At 34.5% G+C, this 23319-nt stretch overlaps 1 protein-coding gene across 1 annotated transcript in view; it reads left to right on the top strand.

The window, feature by feature from the left end:
• The window catches only part of POT1 (protection of telomeres 1), an 82360-nt gene that overhangs the window by 21425 nt on the left and 37616 nt on the right, over positions 1-23319 (top strand). Inside the window, 4 exon segments of the mRNA XM_030308356.1 lie at positions 2725-2838; positions 3597-3644; positions 6504-6618; positions 20993-21123. Of these exon segments, the coding sequence (XP_030164216.1) occupies positions 2725-2838; positions 3597-3644; positions 6504-6618; positions 20993-21123 (408 nt within the window).

Below are 23319 nucleotides of genomic sequence, written 5' to 3'. Positions count from 1 at the left end.
TACCAAATGTGTTTTTATTTTTAGCGTGTTCATGCACAGATACTGATAAAGCCTTACCACTTTAAGTCATATGGTATTCTTCTCAGGCTGGCTGCCTCCTAATACTTTTTTCAGCAGTTGGAGATAAATACCTGCTTTGTATATCAGTATACACTCTTAGCACTGAACTGTGTAATTCCTATTCTTGTTTGAATGGCTTCAGTATGCTCTTTTCAGAAGCCTAGAAATTAGAACAATGCATATTAAATCTCATTTTCAGCTCAATCTAATGAATGTTTATACAAACTAATACTGCCTATTATATGGTTATCTTTCTTATCCTCTGTGCATTTGAATTAATTTAAAAGCTATTACGATTTGTAATTCATGGGAACTGGATTCTAAGAACTGTTCATTTTTTCCCCTCTTTTGTTTAGATTTGTACTTTAATTTTACCAGTATTAATTAATTTATTTAACATATACTCTTTTGAGCACTCGCTATGAACAGAAGCCCCTTCAGTCGCTTGTATGGGATATGTAGGTAGATAAGACATTCTTAGTCCCAGGGATCTTACGGACTTCTAAGAGCATTACAAACATTAAGAAATCTTTGTAAATAACACACAAGTGAAAAAAAAAAAATACTGCATAAGTTGAGTTCAGAAGAAGGGTGAATTTTTTTTTCTCAGACAATCTAGGATAAACCACATAAGAAAAGAAGCATTTACAGTCCAGGCTTTAAAAGATAGATAGGATCAGCCATATGCAAAAGAGAACAATGCTATTTATTATTAGTGGGGGCTCAGGATAAGCAAAGAATGTATGTGAAAAAGCAGTAGGCATATAAGAGAATCTGATTTGTGTAGTATTGTATAGACGTATCTGGAAATAAAACAGGCCATGTTGGTGGGGATGAGATCTCTGAGGGCCTTTAGCAGTTTGTGTGTGTGTATATACATATATTCAAATATAAGTTCATCTTTATAAATATAGTAAATAAACACATTGTTTTTCTTTCCTTAAAGAATTTTGGTTGTTATTCTATGTTGATTTTGTCCTAGAAGAAAAGTTTTCTTATAACCTTTTACTGAATTGTATTGCTAATGTTAAAGTAGAATTACTTTTGAAAAATTTTTTCTTACTAATGCTAATGTCCTGCTTTTAATGATGTATTCTATTTAAAATGTTTTCGTTATTAAATATTCATTATTCTTAAGTTTATACATAAAAATAGAAAAATATTCATCCGTAGCACTAACACTTGTATTTAGTAGATTTCTTTTCATATAATATTTAAGATATTTTCAAGTAAAATAGCAAAGGACATGAGATAGGTTAGTTTTTGTGCTTTTAAGAGAATTTAGAACTGATAAATCAATGATTCCCTACTTCTGTGTATCTTCCTGTGTTAGTTTGATTAAACAACTTTAAATCTTAGACTAAAGTCATAAGTTTTCATTTAAATCAGAATATATTGGTCTGAAGTTGAAAGCATTGCATATTTTTCAGTTTATAAAAGTAATTTATTCCAGAAGCAATCTTACTGCTTATTTTATTTCCCATTAAAACTGCCTAAAAACATGGTAAAAACATAAAGAATATTCAGTGAGGATAATTTTCTCCCATTTAACTATGAAGAGTTGTGTTTATTTAGCATTATCAACACAGACAATTATGTTTGCAGTCTCATGTAAAGAATGGAAAAAATGCAGAAATTTTCAGACTTAAAATATCTGAATAGAGCTAGAGATCTTAGAAAGGCAATATAAGGTCTATACTTTGATTCAATTTGTTCATGGAGGGCCTACTTTGGGCCAAGCTCTATAAATACAGAGCAGAATAACACATGACCCCTGTCTTCAAGGTGTTCACAGCCTTGTTTAATAGGTCTAGGTAGAGAATCCTAGGATTGACATGGGACCCTTTCTTGTATGTACAAAGCAAAAGTCAGTAATGCAGAAGGCTTCCATTTGGTGGAAATTAAGATTATTGAAGGAAGCTGCCTGAAGCCCAGGAGTTTTTATGTATCTTCAGATTTTGGTGTTAAAATTAGAAGAGTAGAATAATACATATAATGCATAAATATAAAACATGTTGAATGTATATGTTCCAGTATTTAGAAAATAAGGTGGTTTAACTAAAGAATGAGAGAGGCAGGAATAAATGGGAATTGGCTTCTTATTACTATTATAAACCTAAGTAGAAAGAAAATATTATTTTCATATTAGTATATAAATGGAAATTTCTCATTTATTTTCATATTCTGGATTTATATGTACATACGTTAGCTTTGTGACAGTGTGGAGTTTTTACACTAATGAAATGTCTTTCTCAATGTAGTCTCTCAACTCTGATATTTAGTTTCATTTAAATTTCATTCTTATTACTCTTGGTTCATCTCTTGTCTCTTCATTATTTGTGCAAACTTATACAAATTGAGGTAAGCATTGATTTTTGAACTCTCACTAAATAGCAATTTTCAAGTGATTTAGTTGGTGTTTTCCTGGTCCATGAATTAGGACATTGCACTAGTCTATGGCTACATTGTTGATGCCCTTTCAGAGGAAATGATAGTCTCAATCTTATATTCAGAAAACATTAAACATGTGTAGGCTAACCTATAAAAAGTTTTCCATTTTATAGAAATCATTCCTGTTTTTAAATAATAATAAAAATAAAAATTTATATGACATTCAGAATTACAGATACTTTGATGATTTAAAACCATTTTTTTTCCATGTAGGACACCATTGCAGTGGCTGGATTTTCTGTCTTGTCAGCGTCTTCATCTACAGGCAGAGACGGTAAACATTGCTTATTTTTGAAAGCATTTGAGGACTTCAGATCAACTGTTTATGTAAGTGTGTAATTTTTAGTCTAATCATATCATGAGTTCAGGTGATGGAATAGGAGTAGTATTTCTATAAATCTGTAGATAAACAATTTAGTCTGAATTTTGTTAATTAAATATTTTAAGTTTAAAAAATAGAAATTCTTTTATTGGCTTTATGTTTAGAATCACTCCAGGTAGAAAAGAAAGATCCTTTGAAGTTAATTATTTATTAATGGAATTTTTAAAACTTCATAGGTACTCTAGACCTGATATTATTCTTTGCAGTTATACCATCAGACTCTTTATGGTGTACTTGATTTTGCTTTAAATTTATCAAGTGCTCCTTTTTAGGTAAAACTTATTTCCATTTATCTTACTCTTTATGAAGATGCCCATTCTCTACCTCCTGCTTCACCCCTCCCCCCACAGCCTCTATTGTGTGTGCACACACACAGAGACTACCTGTTTGGTCAAGGCTGTCAGAGAAGTAGAGTTGGGCCAAGCCATGTGCCTGCAGGCCACTGTCTGCCTGTTTTCTCTGGTGTCCGGAAGGGCCTTGTATAGGCTAGGGGTGGTCCTGTGATATTTCAAATTGATAAATTAGACTTAAGCTAAGCTTAGACAACTCTACATGTGTCAGTCTTAATTTGTAAGACATAATTTTATGCTATTCTAGTGAATTTGAATATTATACAGTTAAGTGTGTAGCTTTATTGCAATTAAAGGTCTGCAATCACATTGGAGGTTATTTGTATACAAGTAAATCCTCTTTCTGTTTTCAGGTTTATGTTAAATCTATAAGAGATTTTTCTACAGAATCAATGTCTTTGGTAAGATGACATGCAGTTTATTTATTTATTTTTTTATTTTATTATTATTTTTTTTAACGTTTTATTTATTTTTGAGACAGAGAGAGACAGAGCATGAACGGGGGAGGGGCAGAGAGAGAGGGAGACACAGAATCGGAAGCAGGCTCCAGGCTCTGAGCCATCAGCCCAGAGCCCGACGCGGGGCTCGAACTCATAGACCGTGAGATCGCGACCTGAGCTGAAGTCGGCCGCTTAACTGACTGAGCCACCCAGGCGCCCTGACATGCAGTTTAATATAGAGTATGCACACATCTCCCACTCACACACACATAAAAATGCACACATGTATATGCATACATATATGTATTTTTTTGATCCACTTTACAGTCTGATTTTAAAATACTATCAATACAGTGGGAAAACATAATCTCTACATTTTTGATATCTAATAATGTTAAATTTGAGTTATGTATTTACCTGGTAATTAATACCTGGTTGTTCTATTGTCTGGAATATCTACTGATATTTTGTATAAGCTACATATACAAGAAAATTAAAATGGAAAAGAAGTTTTATTGTGAGAAGATAATGGGATAAATACTCCCCACCCCCCCCCCCACCCCGAGAGAGATTGAGAGAGAGAGAGAGAATTTATCTTAGCACAGAGCCCAACGTGGGGCTTGATCCCATGACCTGAGCAGAAACTGAGTTGGACACTCAACTGATTGGGCCACCCAGGTGCCCCCATCCATTTATTTATTTATTTATTTATTTATTTATTTATTTATTTATTGTATATTTTTTATTAGATTAGTACTACTTTCAAACATCAGGCAAATTCTTTTGTTTCATCATCAGCTATATTTATAAGCAGATTATCAGGTGCCAAGTTGCGATTTGACAAATAATTTAATTTAATTTTTTTTTATTTAAAAAGTTTTTTCTTTAACGTTTATTTATTTTTGAGAGAGAGAGGTAGAGCACAAGCAGGGGAGGGGCAGAGAGAGGAGGAGACACAGAATCCAAAACAGGCTCCAGGCTCTGGGCTTTCAGCACAGAGCCTGACACAGAGCTCAGACCCACAAACCATGAGATCCTGACCTAAGCCGAAGTCAGACACTTAACTGACTGAGCCACCCAGGGGCCCCTAATTTTAAGGATTTTATTATACTTGTGATACATTTTTTATTTTTATTTTTTTAGTATTTTATAAAATGTTGTTATAGCTGTAGGAAAGTTCCCATTTTTATATGTAAGGTACATGTAGCTGAGTGAGACTGGATAAAAGGTAATATATTGATGAAGTTTAATGTAAAGTTTACCTTCTACCTGTGTTCTTAAACCTTTTGTTTCTAATGGACAGAGTCCAGGGACTTTGTTTTAGTTAACAATGATTATGGGGTATAGATTTTATATTCTGAATAATACTATATGGTAGAATAATTTAAATTTGTTATTTAGGGAAACGGTAACCAATTAAAGGGTCGATATACTTTTTTAAAAGCACGAATTAGCCCCAGGTATTAGTATTTGTGAAAATTGTTTTAGATTGCTTAGCTTCAAATATTTGATACATCCATGAGCCTGTATATAAGGAAGAAGTAAACAAAAGAGCCTCTGAAATTGGCAAAAATGCTTTTTCAGAGAGCCCAGGTATTCTGAACTCTTCGAATATAACTTAGATGCTGTACACAATATACTGGCTTCTTTACATGGAAAGTCAAATTATAATCAAGAAGTTGTTTGTTGTCCATGAATTAACAAGCACATTACAGGGATGGCCGGAATGGTTGATGTCACTGAGCTGTGCTGGCCTACCCCATTCATCTATACGTTAGGGAGATAACTTTTGAAGATAATATCTTGGGTCTAGTTATTTTGTCAGCTGAGCACATATCTTCTCTTTTCTGTCCCGTATGCTGATCATTATTTTTCTTTCATCATTGATGGGCTACACCTTTTTCTCTATCAAGGTTTGATGAGATTTCTAAGCGCTGCCTTTTCTTGTGTTCGAACTGAGATATCAGTTTCCTTGAAAAAGTCAATTAACTTGTTTTGATTTGATTTTTAAAAGTTTAACTCAGTAGTGTGGTAGATAACCTTATTTCCAGTTGTGGATAGGATGGATGGGTGATGGGACTAGATGTCTGACTGCTTTTAAGGATTATTTTACTAATACGCAGACATGTCCTTATAAATCAGTTTCCCTTTTCTTTCTAAACTTCTGTGCAATTATTAAAGAAAACTTTTGTTTCTATTATTACCATTAAAAATTTTTTTTTAAGTTTATTTATTTTGAGAGAGACAGAGACAGTGTGAGTGGAGGAGGGGCAGAGAGATAGGGAGAGAAGGAATACCTGGCAGGCTCCATGCTGCCAGCACAGAGCTGGATGGGCTTGAACTCACAAAATGGTGAGATCATGACCTGAGCCCAAACCGAGAGTCGTATGCTTAACTGACTGAGCCACCCAGGTGCCCCTCTGTTATTACCATTTTTAATGTCTTTATACCATTTATAATGAAAACCTGGCTTTATTTAGGCCTAAGTAAAATCTTTATAGTGTATAGGAAAAGAAAAAAATACATATCACAAGTTTTGTTATTACTTAAGATTAAAATCCAGAACCCAAATCTCTTAAACTGCATTTCTTAGAATTGTATACAAATTGCATTATTTATAATCAAAGTTCTTTCTAAGAAAAACTGGGTGGTTTATATAGTAATCTTTATAAACTGTGTATATCCTTTTTTTCAGGCTATAGCCTCTTTTTAGACACTTAAAAGGAAAAAAAAATGCAATTAGATGGATTTGTTAATTTAAAATTTTAATCAAAACATCATTCTAAACACTATATATATTTACTGTCTTCTCTTTCTTAGGTTCCAACAACACATTATATATACACACCCCTGAATCAACTTAAGGGTGGTACAATCGTCAATGTCTATGGTGTTGTCAAGTTCTTTAAGCCTCCATATCTAAGCAAAGGAACTGGTAGGTATTAAAATTAGCGAAGATTTTAATGGACTGGAACTACTTTATTGGTTTCAGAAACATAGCTCCTTCAGTACCCTAAGTCTTAGAAGCTCAGTTCTGATTTATAATTGCCACACAACATGGATGCATGTGTTTTGGCTTGGCTGTTTTATAGAATAAGTATGGTCTTAAGATTCCGAAGACTAAGTTAAGAAAAGGATGCTAAGGGGTGTCTGACTGGCTCAGTTAGAAGAGCATGTGGCTCTTGATCTTGGGGTTGTGAGTTTGAGCCCCACGTGGGGTATGGAGATTACTTAAATAAATAAAACTTTAAAAAAAAAAAAAGATGCTAACCTGCAACATGACAACATATGAAAGTATAAAATAGGCTAGGAAAGGTAACTATATAGACAAATGTAGAATATTTTAATACTGTACCCCTGGTATATAAATCACTTCTAATTCTGGTTATAGAATTTAAAAAAGACAAAAGTATAAAAAAATAACTGCCTGTAAACACTTTAATGAATACACAATATAAAAAGATACAAATTACAGCATAAAGTGTATGTGAGGAGGAGGAGTAGAAGTATAGTTTTTGTATGTGGTATTATCAGCTTAAGATAGGTTGTTGTAACTGTAAGATGTTTTATGTAAACTCCGTGGTCATCACAAAGAAAATACCTGCAAAAGGAAATGAGAAAGGAATCAGAGTATATCACTACACACAAAAAAATCAATGAAATACAAAGGAGGACAAAAGTGCTACAAGACAGAGAACAGTTACCAAAATGGCAGTAATAAGACCTTTCCGATCAATAATTACTTTAAATGTAAAAAAAAAATTAAACACCCCAAAGACATAGTACTTTGGTGGTTTTTGAAGATAATTAAGGTTAAAAAAAAAAAGATAATTGAGGAATAAGCTAATTAATTCTGTATAGTAATACAAGCTTTTAAACAGAATTACATAGAAAAGAATAAAAAAACATGGATTTCAGTTTTCTGAGAGTTAATATGGTGAACACACCATTACACCTTTACCTTGGTTTAATTCAATTTGACTAAATTTAACAGTCATTAATCCATTTAATCTGAAACAACATTTGTAAAAGGCATCATTATTTATGTATCGTTCAGAAAGCTCTGCCAGTTGAGTTATGCTTCACTGTCCATTGTAAGATGTAGCCATATTTTAGAGATGTTAAAAACGCAAAATGGTGTTGTTGATGAAATCCTGTCTTTATCTGCTGCATGCCCGCCCCTGTGGCTCATGCTTAGAGACACAAAGATGTTCTCGTTGAGTTCATATTTACAGACTATTTTATTAAATTACACATATGTACATTTTATAATTGTGGAGTGAACTTGAAGTATACTCTTTCGTGGGAGATGGGAGAAAACTCTTATTTTCATGTGGTCAGAGTATTTTGTTAATGTAGACCGTGAAGACTTTGTGTGGAAACGACTGTGTGAAGACTGTTAAATCTAGAGAAGTTTGAAATCAGTGGTACGTAAGTCTGAAGAGGGATGTTTTATTGGAAACTGATGATGGGGCACCTGGGTGGCTCAGTCGGTTAAGCGTCCGACTTCACCTCAGGCCGTGATCTCATGGTTCATGGGTTCGAGCCCCGCATCAGGCTCTGTGCTGACAGCTCAGGGCCTGGAGCCTGCTTTGGATTCTGTGTCTCTCTGCCCCTCCCCTGCTCGCGTTTGTTCTCTCTCTCTCTCTCTCTCTCTCAAAAATAAATAAACAAAAAAAAAAAGAAAACTGATGATTTCTGTTTTAGCAGAAAGGGAAATATTAAACATTAAGGTTGGAGCGAGAAGTTATTAAGTATTTATTTCTTAAATATTTTCATTTGACTTTACTTTCTCCCAAAGTCTGTGTTCCCCGCGCCATCATACTGTTCAACATAGACTTGCATACTTCCACCTTGGTGATTTTTTCTCATCTTCAGGTTTTGTTCCCCCCTGAATCTTAATATATGCCCATTCTGGGAATTCTCTTATAAAGGTGCGATGACTATGATCCTCTTCCAATTGCGGGTGTTTTCTGGTGGCCTCTAATTAGCCTGCTGAATTCAGGAATAAGCTATATTACTGCAAATAAAGGTCCACCTGACTTGGTAGAAGGTATAATTTTAAAACTTTTTGCACTTGATATGTTGCTAATTCTTGTCATTGAAAGTTTTTGCTAATCAGCAAATATATTCTAAAATAGCAAATGATAATGTAGAACAAAATGATAGCTGTTTTTATAACATTGATGACTATTAATTTTAAGCTGTTATTAGACAGCATAATCATGTTTTCTTCTGACAGTGTTGTTAAATCATATGTATATAATGAAAGCCTTGGGGAGCTATAATATTTATATATTCGTATGTATTTTATATCTCTCTCAGATATGTTTAGTTGGATCCAGTCCCTAAATAAAAAAGTCATGAGTAGTAATAAACCATCTGTTATTACAATGATAATATGTTTCTCTGTTTCTTCTGAGATACTAAATTAAAATGAATCTCATCAATTTTATCACAACATATTGAAACTAAAGTATATTTTAAAGTATATTGATAATGTCTTTACTACTAGCAAGATGGTAAAGTTTTAAATGATCTATCTTATATAACTTTAGTTACACTTTTTATTTCTGTTGATAGAACTCATCCTTCAACATACTGCAAGAAAGGGAGTCAGACGAAATAGCACTTTTTGTGTTGAGGAAAAGATCAACTTCATTAGTATTACCACTGAGATGGCCCTGAACAATCCACAGCTGCGCCTTTTTTTATATTATGTAGAGCAACTTTATTTTGCAAATATGGGGCTGCAATCTTAAATACTACATCCAGATGTACATAACTAGTTCTGTGGAGGAAAATTACCTTTATGTAACTCAAATTTAGGTAAATGGAAAGAAGTTTATTCTGTTCTATATCGTTTGCTAGAGTTTTCATTAAAATTTCTTTTAAAAATGTTAAATTTAGGGGCGCCTGGGTGGCGCAGTCGGTTAAGCGTCCGACTTCAGCCAGGTCACGATCTTGCGGTCCGTGAGTTCGAGCCCCACGTCGGGCTCTGGGCTGATGGCTCAGAGCCTGGAGCCTGTTTCCGATTCTGTGTCTCCCTCTCTCTCTGCCCCTCCCCCGTTCATGCTCTGTCTCTCTCTGTCCCAAAAATAAATAAACGTTGAAAAAAAAAAATTAAAAAAAAAAAAAAATGTTAAATTTAGTGCCATACAGGCCATTTGATGCACTCTAGCGTTTGTACTTCTTGACTTAAAACTTCCTCTCCATAGTAATAATGATTACATACGACCTGTAGCACGCAGCTGTCTTCTTTTTGGTAGCAAACACTTCATTTCCAAGCTTTATATTCAGTCTTGAACAAGTTGTAGCTTTTTATTCTTGCTGAAGTCTGTCAGTCCTGTTGCTAAAAGGACAATAGATACTTACATTCTTCTTCAATTATGATCACATTCATCATGAAAACTGAGAATTTCTGAAAGATTATGGAAACAATATATATTAAAAGATCTTTGTATCATCGGAATTGATTTTAATAATGACTCATCAGAGGTATGTAATATGTCCTCATTTGTGTAGGCAGACAAGGTCATTGCTGCCTTCTTAGGAATTTGAAATTTTATAGCAGTTATCTTTGAAAGCCTCACATTTCCTTTTGCTTTAGAGAGCTGGCTAGACAGGTATGTACGTTTTTTTGCCTTAAACAGATAACATTGATTATATTTTTTTAGGTAACACCGATGAAGAAGTTTAATTTTAGCTTTGTCTCAGATTTTAAGAAATAGCATACAGCTATTTTTAAACGTGAGACACATTTACTCTGTTCTCATTGTCTGTTCTTGCTAAATATTATAAATGTATGCAGGCCATAAAACACTTCCAGGCTTAATAGTATGGGACTCATGCTTGCTTGTTATTGATAACATAATGTCTGCTTGCTTTGTGAGCAAATGGGAGAAGTAAAGGGAACCCTGTTTGTGCTTACTTTTCTAATATTTGAGTCCAGAGGAAGGGAGAGGATGACCAAAATACTTATATCATGTTTTTGCTGTCCACCTCTCCTTTTTTGCCTTTTTCTTTTTCAAATTTTGGGACCCTGCAGCTCTCCGCCTTTTTGTGCCACATAATGTGGCACATTGCCTGTGGCTCCCTAGCCTATTACTTCAAGAATGCTTTATGTCCCTAACTTCTTTGTTTTTCATACCCTGCCTCCCATTAAAATCCTCCATTTTTGGAAAGTAGTTTGATTAACCTCAAACAGCTTTAGATGTTACAGTGTTTCCAGAAGCAGACCTTTCGTTTGCTGTTCATTATCTTATGAAAGGATACCTGTTTTAGCCAATAACTGAGTATAGAATCCGATTTCTTAGAGGAATATCCAAAACATTGCACTTCTGAGAGCCCCTAATCTATTTTGCTTCTTTTAGTTCTTGCGATAGAGTGCTAGGACATAGGGCCCTGGGAGTTTCTCTTTTCCTGTAAAACATCTCAGCTAATGCTAGAATGCTAGTCGTGGCTGGGTAAAAATATTTTCACTTATAGGAATGAATGACTCGCCATGTATACATTTATATCAAGTAGCATTATCGTTTGAATGTTTTTGTTTGGTGGGAGTGATAATTGTTGCAGGTTAAATGATTACGTAGTTAGTGTCTTTTAATTTTTTTAAAGCGTTAAACTCCTTCATATTTTACATTAAAATGGTTAAAAAATAATTTAATTATTGAATAATTAATAACTCATTGGTGTTACATAATATCCAGAACACTGCTGATTCATCAAAGAGAGATTAAAGCATGTAGTACAATTTAAAATTACATGTATGTTGAATTATATTTTTTATTTTATTTTTTTACTTTTTTTAATGTTTGTTTATTTTGAGAGAGAGAGAGAGAGAGAGGGCCCGTGCAAGCAGGGGAGGGGGAGAGAGTGAGGGAGAAAGAGAATCTCAAGCAGGCTCTGCACGGGGCTCAAACTCATGAACTGTGAGATCATGATCTGAGCCGAAATCAAGAGTTGGATGCTCAACTGATTGAGCCACCCAGGCACCCCTCCCCTTTTGTTTTTAAATTTATAATGCATCTTTGGGAGTTGTAACCCTTTTGCTGTCCTGCACCCTTGTGCAAACGAAGACAGCTATAGAGCTTGTCCTACAAAAATGCACATGCATGCCTAAAGACTTAAACATGCCATGTGGAAGTTCACGCCCCCATTCTTTGAACCCCAGATTGCAAGCTCCTTATCTGTGTTACGTTCATATGTTATTTGAATATTCAGCTGATATCAAGACCACAGCGTACGTTTTTGGTTTAATGTATGGCTTTTAAAATAAATAGCTTTTTGGTTCACTCATCTGTTCCCTTATTCAGTAAACATTAAGTACTTTCTATATGCTGTGTATCATATTAGACATGGAAAATTCAAACATATGTAAGTCATTGTTTCTACCCTTGAGGAATGTTTAAGACAGATAATAATTACAGTACAATGATTATAATTATTTATGATTTCACTTTGTTTTTAGTCTTTCCTTAATTTATGAAATTACACTTTTATTCATCTACTTTATTGTTGGAGATGTAAGATAGAATCTTCATTGTAAAACACACCATGCTTTTGAGTTTATATGTTAAAGTTGAATAATGGATTTACCTATTATAAAGGATGGAGGTTGTGGATTGGGCAGGCGTGGGGTTTTCCATTTCCTAAGAACTAAAAAATAACATCAAGTTGAGTGAGGTAAGACTCTTCTCAAGTGTTTGGCTCTCCGACTTTCGGGATCAGGAAGGCATCTAGGGCATGGTTAGTCATCACTTAACCTCTTTAACGATTTGGAAAGGTGAGCTACACCTCTCTTCAAAACTATTTCCAGCTGTTTTGTCCATGCCAGTAAGAAGTAGGTTTCCACTCGGACGATGAAGGTGGAGAAAGAGGTCACTGAACCTTTGTATTGCCTGCTTGCTTATATTCAGGAATGACTATGATGAAGCTTGAGGCCTCTATCTGGCTTTCTATATATATCCTAGAACTGACTCTGTCTTTTATGACCTTTTCCTCAAACAAATTATTAGCCTGCTTATTTAGAGAATTATCCTTATGTTTCATTAGTTTATGATTTGAATTGCTTTAATTGATAGTAAAAATCAGTACTGTTTCTTCGTTCTTTCTTAAAACTTAAGTTACATTCTTTTATTCATTCAATTAAAAAATTTCTTTGCCAGCCCTGTGTAGCCTTGTACTGGACTTGGTTGTTGTCCATAGTGGTAAAATGATAGAGTCTCAGAGAGTTTTTCCTGAGGGAGATGAGGAAGACCTGAATTGAATCAATTCGCTAAGGCACAGTTGTATGCAGTAACTAAAGAAACAAACAAAATGCTTTGGGAGCAAGAATGGAGAGATTAATGCCAACAGGGGAAAGGCTATTAAGAGATACGGCATTTAAGCTGAACTTTTGAGGATAAATTGGATTTTGATGGATGAGGAAGAAGAGGCCAGCATTGCAGGTGTTGGAATAGCAATAAAAGTTGTCAGACTTTTATAATGAAAATGTGAACTTTCAATTTCAAAATCTAACTGCTGAAGAAGTTAAATAATAATTTTAAGAGATGGAACATCTGCAGTATGTTGATGCATAATTTTATGCTCTTGTAGGTCTTTTTCAGGGATCATTATTAAAGACTTATAATACTTCTGTTTTATACACTTTGTTTATATTCTAGATCAAAATTTAAAAAGTATTTTTTTGTATTTAACTTTCTGTATGTGGTAAAACTGATTGTTTTATGTATGTAATGAGCAACTTTATGATAAAACTATAATACAGTTGGTAGGTTTTTGAAAGATTATGTATTCAGAATTATTACAAATAAAATGTTTTAAGTGGCCATCAGTGGAATGCTTTGCTACATTACTTATCAGGTCAAGTGGATTCTAGTAATATTTAAGTCACAAATATTACTTTCAAGTTATAAATTGCTTTGATTTCTATCTGCATTCTTTTTCAGTGTACTACTTTTCTTCCACCTTACCCTCATTGATTAAGATAATCAAAATATATTTTCTTTTTCAGTTTGGTTGTCTTTTGTCAGCAATTTCTGGAAGCTTCTCATATATTAGTGGTATTAATCTCTTTTTTGTCCTAAGTGTTAGATGCTTTTTCCAGCTTTTTAGTTCTGGTGCTGATAGTTTTCAAAACACAAATGTTTAACATACTTTTGGAGTCATGATTTTGTTTGGAAGGGCTTATTCATTGTAAGATTTGAAAAATATTAGTCTGTATTTTCTTAAAATTCTTTAGTTTTTTTTATTAAAGTTTATTTTGAGAGAGAGAGCATGTGCACAAGCAGGAGAGGGAGGGAGGGAGGGAGGGAGGGAAGGAGGGGGAGAGAGAGAGAGAGAGAGAGAGAGAGAGAGAGAATCCCAAGCAGGCTCTGCGCTGAGAGCATGGAGCCCAGCATGGGGCTTGATTCCCTGAACAGTGACCTGAGCTAAAATCAAGATTCGTGGACGCTCAACCGACTGAGCCACCCAGCCCCTTAAAATTCTTTAATATTTTTAAAAACAGATATATTGCATATATTACCCGGAATTTTGTTTTGTATGTGGTGTATAATGGTCTTTTTCCTGGTAACTTTCATGTTGTTTCAAAATCAAGTATTAAATAATGTGATGTGTGAGTCACATATAATATGTGTACTTGTATATAGAGGTCTGAGGAGCAACGCCTAACAGAACTCCAGGTAAATTTTCTTCTCCCAATATGTGACTCTGTGATGGTTCTCCTTAATTAAGAGGAGGCCTGTTCAGCTGTCCAATTTTTAATCATTAGGCAGAGTATTTGCTACAGTCTCCACGTGAACTTTTTGGAGATGTTTGGGTTGGTAAGATTCTTTATCTCCATTCTAAGTTTTCATATAATAATACAGTCTTCTTGTTAATCTTAGTTTTTGGTTTCTTCATTTATCATTTCAGTATTTTTTAAGACTTGCAGGAGTATGTTGCTTACCTCTACAATATTCATACTAATATGCTTTCTTTCTCTGTACTACCTTTCTGGACACTTCATATAGATAGACTCATATAACACGTGGTCTTTGCTTCTGGCTTCTTTCACTTAACATAATGATTTTGAGGTTCATTCATGCATGTATCATTCATGCATGCATCATTTGATAGCATGTATCAAAATGTGTAGTCAGTCGTAGCATGTATTTTTATTGCTGAATATTAATACACTTTGATAGTTACTTTAAAAATTATTATTGTTGTGCCTTTCTTATTTTAAATACAAATGCTGTGAAGATAGAGGCCATTGCTAGTCTTAGTATAAATCCTTACACCTAGGTATACCATCTACTGTGGTTTCTCAATATGTGGGGTAAAATGTAAAACTCCTCCAGATGTAATTCCAGAATGACACTTAGGAACTCACAGACTATCAGCTTACATACCTGCCTACCTAATTCGTATTTAATCTGTATGTGTACTCATACAAGCATGTGTATCTCTAATATAATGTTTATGCTTTCTTTCCTGTCTTTCCTTATCTTTACCAATATGATTAAAACATGAGGGAAAATTAATGTAACTTCACACCAGCATAATTAAGGGAGTGCTATTATATTTTGTATAGTAAAACAGATAAACTTGTAAAACAAGTAAGATTGTAGCATATAATATTGTGTTGATTTAGCGATTTGCCTTTTATAATTTTTAGTTGGGTTTTCAGTAATAAACTTTTATAGAAATAGAAACTTACTGAAATACTGATTGGTTTATAAATAGTACTGTAATTGGTAAAAGGAGATGAAATAACTTTCATGGAGGAATTTTTTTTGTGGATTGTATAATTTATGCATGTATGCTTCTTTGATTAGACAAACTACCAGCTTCCTCTTATTATAAAACTTCAAGGCAGTTTACACTTAATCATATTGATGAAATTAGGTGAGTTACTCAAGATTGCAGAATATAGGACCTAGTTTATCATTTGTTATCTTCTCCAGATTTATATCAGGTTACGTGAAGTTAGAGTTAAAGTAAATACTTAGTCAACGGTTTACATATGAAGTCTTGCTAAAGCATTAAAATCAAGACTTTCTCAAAGGTTTAAATATATATTTTATTATTTTAAAACATTTTAAGGAATTTATATTTATTTTTATATTAGCACCTAAATGTACTATGTAGGTAAGGTAAGAATACTGATTTATTAAAGTTCTTTCTACTCTTCCTATCTTTCCTGCTGGTGTTAGCTATCAAGAAAACAATTATCTTTTGGCTTTGTAGCTTTATTATTAAAATATGAAGTTGTAAGTTGTAATTTCACAAGTTATTTTTCCTTCATTTGAGAATGAGCCAAAAATGAGGCATGGGGAAAATAAGTACTTTTATTATACAATCATTTTTGATGGATTATTTGGTAAGACACTTTGAAGCAGGAAAATAAAACATTTAGCAGTTTGCCTCGTTAGTATTTGTTAAAATGGGTAGCTTGGTTTCTAGTCATGTCATAAATCAAGTGCTATTTGAAAGAACCTTTTGAAAGCTATTTAATATTTCATTTAGATTGTTGTTTTTATTGCAATTGAGAGAAAATTATAGGACAGATTTTTTTTTTAATGTCTTTTGTTTTCTTGAATGTGAATTTTTGTTTTCTTTCTTTGTTAATAACATTTTATTAAAGGGGTGTGCTTGGGTGGCTCGGTTGGTTAAGTGTCCAGCTCTGGATTTCAGCTCAGGTCATTGTCTCAAGGTCCTGGGATTGAGCCCCGCATTGGGCTCCGTGCTGGGTGTGGAGCCTGTTTAAGATTCTCTCTCCCTCTCCCATTGCCCCTCCCCTGCACGTGCATGGGTGTGTATGCTCTCTCTCAAAAAATAAGAAAAAATAAAATATGAACACATGGTGGGTCTGTTTGGCTTAAACTTGCTAAAAGTCACAGATGATACTTTAGAAGGAAAATATATAAGCCAAGAGAAAGAGTAAGGGGGACACCTCGGTGGCTCAGTCGGTTAAGTGTCCGACTTTTGATCTCACCATTCGTGAGCTTCTTTGAGATCGAGCTCCGCATCCGGCTCAGCACTGGCAACACGGAGCCTGCTTGGGATTCTCTCCATGTCTCTCTCTCTTTTTCTGTCTCTCTCTCTCTGTCTCTCCCCTGTTTGCGCTCTCTCTCTCTCTCTCTCTCTCTCTCTCTCTCTCTCAAAATAAACAAACTTGAAAAAGAGAAGAGTAAGGAACAGGCACTTAGCATATGATAGCTCAGATACGTGGTGCACAGTGTGCTCCGTTTAAGGAGATGCCACTTTCATCCACATGGAACCACTTACATGAAAACATGCAGGTGTGGAGATTTCAGGCCCCTCAGTCAAGTCCTGATGCAGCTGGGGAGCACTCTTCTGCATAAATCTGTACCAGCATGTGGCCCCATTTCATTTATGGACTCAGAACTCTGAGCATACACCGACACACCTGGCAGACACACACCTGTTGCGATGCTCTTTGGGCATCCCCTGAGGTTTTCTGTCTCGGCCTCCATTCCCACCCCAGCTCTAAACGTGACACCCTAACCACCCTCACTCTGAACCTGATTTCTAGGGAGCCTGGGAGGAAAGGCCTGGAGAAGGAATGTGTATATTGCGAGTGGCATATCTGTTCCTCTTCGGGTTTATGTGAAAAGACTGGAATGCAGATGCACGTGTAGGTGCAGTGAAGACTGCTTCTCTCTTGGGCTCAGTAAAATTCCTCTGGAAAGCTCTTCAGGTTGTGTAGTATTTCTTTTTGAGAAAAGGGGAGGCTTTTTTCTAATTTGCAGGAAGGCACTGCAAAAGCTAGACCCTATAGACGATGGGCCTATGCAGTGTTTTTCAGGACTCAGAGTGGAGTCCTTTGTAGCCCACCAAGTCATTTTTTAGGAAGCTGACATTTTCTTAGGAAAAGTAAAACAATGAGACAGGTTCCAATATTTTGAGGTTTAGATTAAGCCTTTTTTAAATTAATATTTTGGTTTTTTCATTTATTCCTCAATATTGTGTATGTGCTGCAAGGCCGGTACTATGTCAGTTCATCTTAGCTAACGTTTAAATTCAGCTATTATTACTTACGCCTGCTAAATGTGCAGTTTTGTTTTTGCTTTGTAGCCCCAGTTTACATGTGGCTCGTTTTGAAGCATTTAAAGCAAGAAGAATGTTGTAGGATTACTACAACTTAAAATCACATCATGAATATAAGTAGTAAATAGTTCTCCAATACAAATATGATGTGTGAGATTGCTCATTCTATTACATACGAATCTGCAATGTGTGATTTTGCAGAAGCTGTCAAGAAAAAATGTAAAAAAAAAAAAAAAAAGTCAAGTTTGATGGTGCATACCTGAATCGGATTTTGATGGACTTGTCATTTCTTTGCCCTATGTTTTGTCTGTCATGGAATTTTATGAAATTTAAAACCTTTGGAGCATTTGTGTTTTATTCTAAGTACATTCATTGTTAGCAGTGAGATCTAAAGTGCTCCTGTCTTTGCATTTAGCCTTTGATTCATCTAATCATGGTGAAGGGACTGGCTCTGTCAATTTCCTTCCCGGTGACTATTGGCAAAAATTTCTCAGTAAGTGGCGGAGGGTCAGAGAGAGAGGGAGACACTGAGTCTGAAATAGGCTCCAGGCTCTGAGCTGTCAGCACAGAACCCCATGTGGGGCTCAGACTCATGAGATCAGACCTGAAAAGAGGTTGGACACTTAACTGTTCAGTTCTTAATTCTTAACAGCATTTATATAAAGAAGAAGAAACTCCAGATAGTGTCTCTGAACTTTGTCTCCTTGAAAGGTGTTACAATACTTGAGCAGTGCAATGCATTGGGGATGCTTCATTTCACTCTTGTGTCTGTCTTCTAAGCAGGGCCCTCATTTTTCCATTTAAAAAATCAATTTAGTATTTTATAGCATAGGTAGGAATAATGAACTAATTACTAGAGTAATGAAATAGCAAAATATTTCAACATATAGAAATATAGCTAAGGTCTCTTAATACATCTTAGATTTATAAAAGGGTACAATAGGGCCATATGATAATTGCAAACAAGAATGTTTATATTCTATTAAAAATAAGTAAAATTGGTCTTTGATTTTTTTGTAAGACTGCTAAGAAAAAAAAAAACAAACTGTGAAACAACACTCCTCATGAGTAGAGGTACTAAAAAAGGAAATTCTGAATATAAATTTGGGTCTAGTGAATCCTGCTGGTGTATCAAGAAATGAAGATGTAATAATTTTTGCTCTTTGAAGATGCTTATCAAGGTTTTGATTTTATTTATTTTTAAAATGTTTATTTTGAGAGAGAGAGAGAGAGTATGAACAGTGGAGGGGCAGAGAGAGAGAGAGAGAGAGAGAGGGCGGAGAGAAGAGTCCCAAGCAGCCTCTGAGCTGTGAGGCCCAGAGCCCAAAGCCAGGCTGCATCTCAGGAACTGTGAGGCCATAATCTGAGCCAAAATCAAGAGTGGGACACTTAACAACCAGCCAGCACTCCTGATTTTAAGTTTTCTTTTTTTTTAAATGTTCTCTGAATTATTTCCCCCTCTTCACAGAATCAGGTTTCTTTTTCTCCCTCCTTCCTTAACTCTCTCTTCCCCCTCTCCTCCCTTTCCCCTCCCATTTCTATTCCCTGCCCCTCCCTTCTTTCTCTCCCTCTGCCTCCCTTGGCCCATTAGTCTGTCTTCCCTCCTTCCTGCCTTCCTACCTTCCTTCTTTCCTTCCTTCCTTCCTTCCTTCCTTCCTTCCTTCCTTCCCTCCTTTTTATTTTTGCCAGATATTTATTTTACCATAATTGTTTCCTGGCTTTACATTTTAAAATGTAGGTATGGCTTGTTTTAGGTTATAAACATTCATCTTGTTTGCTTTGTGTATAAGTACTTTGTTTTTCCATACAGTTTTGATTAATACAGCTTTGTAGTCTATCTTGAAATCTGAGATTGTGATGCAGTCTTAGATTGTTCTTTTTCAAGATTGTTTTTCCAATTGATCTCCTCCTTGAATGGGAAATCTGATAGAGACAAATAGTACTTGCATAGGGCATGTTGATTGACAGTGTCATTCTAGGGTGGGTGAAAAGAGAGCTGCCCATCAGGCTGTAGGCCCCCTACAGTGCTAACATGGAAGGATTTATTCTGGGTGATAACACCCAGGTTGGAAGACTTAGCACCCTCTGGTTAATCAGTGAAAAATGTCCTTGGAAAGCAGCCTGTGTTCCTGGAAGTGCTAAGTTTAAATACAGTGCCTTCCTACCTGAAATCATTTTCCTGGGCAATAGAGGTCAGGACAAGTGGTTACTGAAACAGTTCTGTATGTAAACTTTTAATTAACCTTGATTTGGCTCTACTTTTCACTCCCACCCTTAATCCCGGTGGCTTCTATCTTTATTCCAGCCACTTTATACTATCTTCTGGATTTCAGCCTCCCTGTTTATTTTATCCCTAACCATTTGTTTTCCCATCTTCCTGTAACATGTTGCTACCTTCTCCCCTGCTCTGTCACTCCTCTCTTCTCTTCCTTCACGTTCTGGGTTTATTCTTTTCTATCCCAGTGCTGTAATTACTAGGGTACTGGGAAGGGCTGAAGTCAACACATTTCCTCAGTGTGCAACTTTCTGAAACATGCATATCTCAGAGTAGCATCTATTACAGTTTTTACTACCACCAGTATTTGAAGTTTTCATTTTCATAGCAACCCAAGTATTATTAGTGGTTTCTTTGGTTTTTTTTTTTTTTTTTTTTTTTTTTTTTTTTTTTTTTTTTTTTTTTTTTTGCCAGTTTCTTGTTCTAACGTGTAATCTTCTGTAAGGAACTGGCAAATCCTCATTTTTTTCTTTTGAGTTTGTTTTTGTTACTATAATTTTCTAGGAATTTGTTCACTTGAATTACATAGTCACTGTGAAATTCTGGGTTTTATAATCAGTTTTCATAGGATTTTCATGCAGAATATTGATTTTCCATCACATTTACTTCAAATACCTTCTAGTCTTTTGTTTTCACCCTAACTTTTATTATTTTATAAATTATGTTATTTGAATATTTCATGATTTCTAAACTTTGAAATAATATAAAAGTCATACCCCTCCAGATAATTTATATTAATTAGGATTTTTATTTTTGTTTTACTAAATTCTCTAAAATTTTTGTGGAATACTGTTGCAAAATAATTTGGCAGTGCATTTTGAGAGCCAAGAAAATGTCCCTATGTTTTGATCCTGTTCTCAGAAGGCTTAATTAAAAGGAGGGATAAAAATTTGTTTGGTGTTTTGAATTCACCCATATTCTTATTTTGTCAAATTCTTTGAAATACCAAAAGGTAACATATTTTTATGTTTTCCAGATTATTGCTCAGTTGTAACAATTGTGGACCAGACAAATGTAAAGTTAACTTGCCTGCTCTTCAGTGGAAGTTACGAAGCCCTACCAATAATTTATAAAAATGGAGATATTGTTCGCTTTCACAGGCTGAAGGTAAAATTCATACTGTCCAAACTCTCATGTATTTGAAGAGGGCTCTGTATTTTTCATTAGTTCTAGTTAGCACTAATTATGTGGTTGCTGTGGTGGAACATGGCATCAGCCATTTCAAGAGGTAAGAAGAAATGTAAATAATACTAGACTTCAAATAATGAATATTAAGAAATCTCCTCATTTGGACAAACTGTGTGCCTTCCTTCCACAGAAATGTGTTAGTTGCCATGATTAAGACTAGTTGCATTTCCTCTTCTCACTTCTAAAGATAGATTGATGGTTTAAAGGTTTTCCAGGTAGAGTTGGGTTTAAAAAAAAAAAAAGCCCTAGGCCGCTGGGGTTTTGTTTTGTTTTACTTTTTTATTAAACACTTACACAAAGATTGGGAGATTGTGTTAATTCAAGTACAGTGAAAGCATTGAGATGTGAGTATAAAATCAAAGTAAGTTGATCTTTATGAAAAATGTATTAAAACATGAACATATTTCAGTTCTTACAAAGTTATGCTAAGCAGTTAAACAAGTAAAGGTAAAAAAAGCCCACCTTTATTATGAAAGTACAGCTATTAAATACTATCTGATTTTTTAAAAAATTCAGTACTGTAATATTTTCAGTCCGTAGGTTTTAAGTAGTTTTGTCCTTTCATCTTTTCCTCTTGTTACATGAAGATTTCCATGCAACTCTTGATTGTCTTTTTTCTTCTCATGCTTCAGTTATTCTGTGTCCCTCATGGTCAGTGAGATGAAGTGAGCACAATATTCTGGGTGTGTTCTATTCTTAGTTTCGGTAAGAATTAGCTATCTTGATCTCTTAAGGCCCTTTTCCTGAGAATAGAAGAGTAGTAGAGAATATTTTTGTAATGTTAAAAGAGAAATAGAAATATTATCATCATAGTGTTACCATTTCTCACATACTGTTGTTTCCTATGGTATTTGTATTCCAAGAGTGCCCTCTTCCCTCCTAATGTTTTTAGTTGTTATTCTTGCTGTTGTTTAACTGAAGTAGACTGTACATCTCTCAGTTCACAATATAAGTATAGTCTGTAACTAGCACTCGGAAACTTCCTTCATACCCCATCCAGGAATAAATACTCTCATAACTTCAAACAACATACATTAGTTTCATATCTGTTTGCTCTTTATATAAAGAGAATAGACTTTAGGTTTTGTTTTGTTTTTAATGTCTGGCTTATGCCCGTGTGATTCAACCATGTTACTGCAAATAATTTTACTTTGTTCACTTTCACCGGTAAGTGGTATTCCATCGTGTGAATGCATCAGAATGTATATATTTTGTTGAACGTTTAAGTAGTTTTCAGTTTGAGGATATTATGCTGCCATAAACAGTCTAATATCTTTTAGTGAGTATATATATTAATATTTTTATTAATGAAAATTTACTAGATAAGCTAAATAGATTAGATATATCATGTTTACTGAAAGATTGTGGAACAATATCAAATGGTGAAACCTGTCATTTGAGATGCACAAGAAAACAGTGTGAAAGGGAAAAAATATATTTATAGAAATAAATAGAAAGGACTAGAATTTTTCCAAATTTGATGGAAAACATTGACTTACAGATGTTAGAAACTTGGTGCACTCCATGCTGGCACCTCAGAGAAAAAGCATATCTAAACAAGTCACTGTGAAATCATTGAAAAAGATTTAAAAAATCTTGAAATGAGCCGGCAGAGAAATAACACATTCCACATAAGAAACAATACCAGCCATCTTTGATTTCTTATCTGAAATGATGGCGCCTGAAGAACAAAGCAATGATAAAAGTGGTGATAGAAAATGTATTCAACTGGAATTTTGTATCCAAAGAAAATATTTTTCAAAAATGTGAATCCCCAGCCAGTGTATCTTCAGCACAAGTAAACGCTAAAGGATGGTATTCAGGACAGAAAAGCATACTACCAGCCAGAAACTTTTGATGGTTAGGAAATGACCAAAACTAAAAAAAGAAAATGGTGAAAGATAATGTTTTGTATTTCTTCCCAAAATTTCACTAAAAGATAAATGGCTATTAAAAAAATAATAATAATATTGGAAGATGGAGTTTATAAAATAGTAGAAAAATATGAATGATAGCACAAAGGATAGTTAAAAGGAATTATACCACTGAAAAGTTATTATCTTCAGATAATACTTTCAATAATACTTTCAGTAGAAAGTGTGAAACAGGATATGG

The sequence above is a fragment of the Lynx canadensis genome, chromosome A2, assembly GCF_007474595.2.
Source record: "Lynx canadensis isolate LIC74 chromosome A2, mLynCan4.pri.v2, whole genome shotgun sequence".
Classification (NCBI taxonomy): domain Eukaryota; kingdom Metazoa; phylum Chordata; class Mammalia; order Carnivora; family Felidae; genus Lynx; species Lynx canadensis.
Note: the sequence above shows the minus strand (reverse complement) of the source record. Positions and strands in the feature narration are given on the sequence as shown.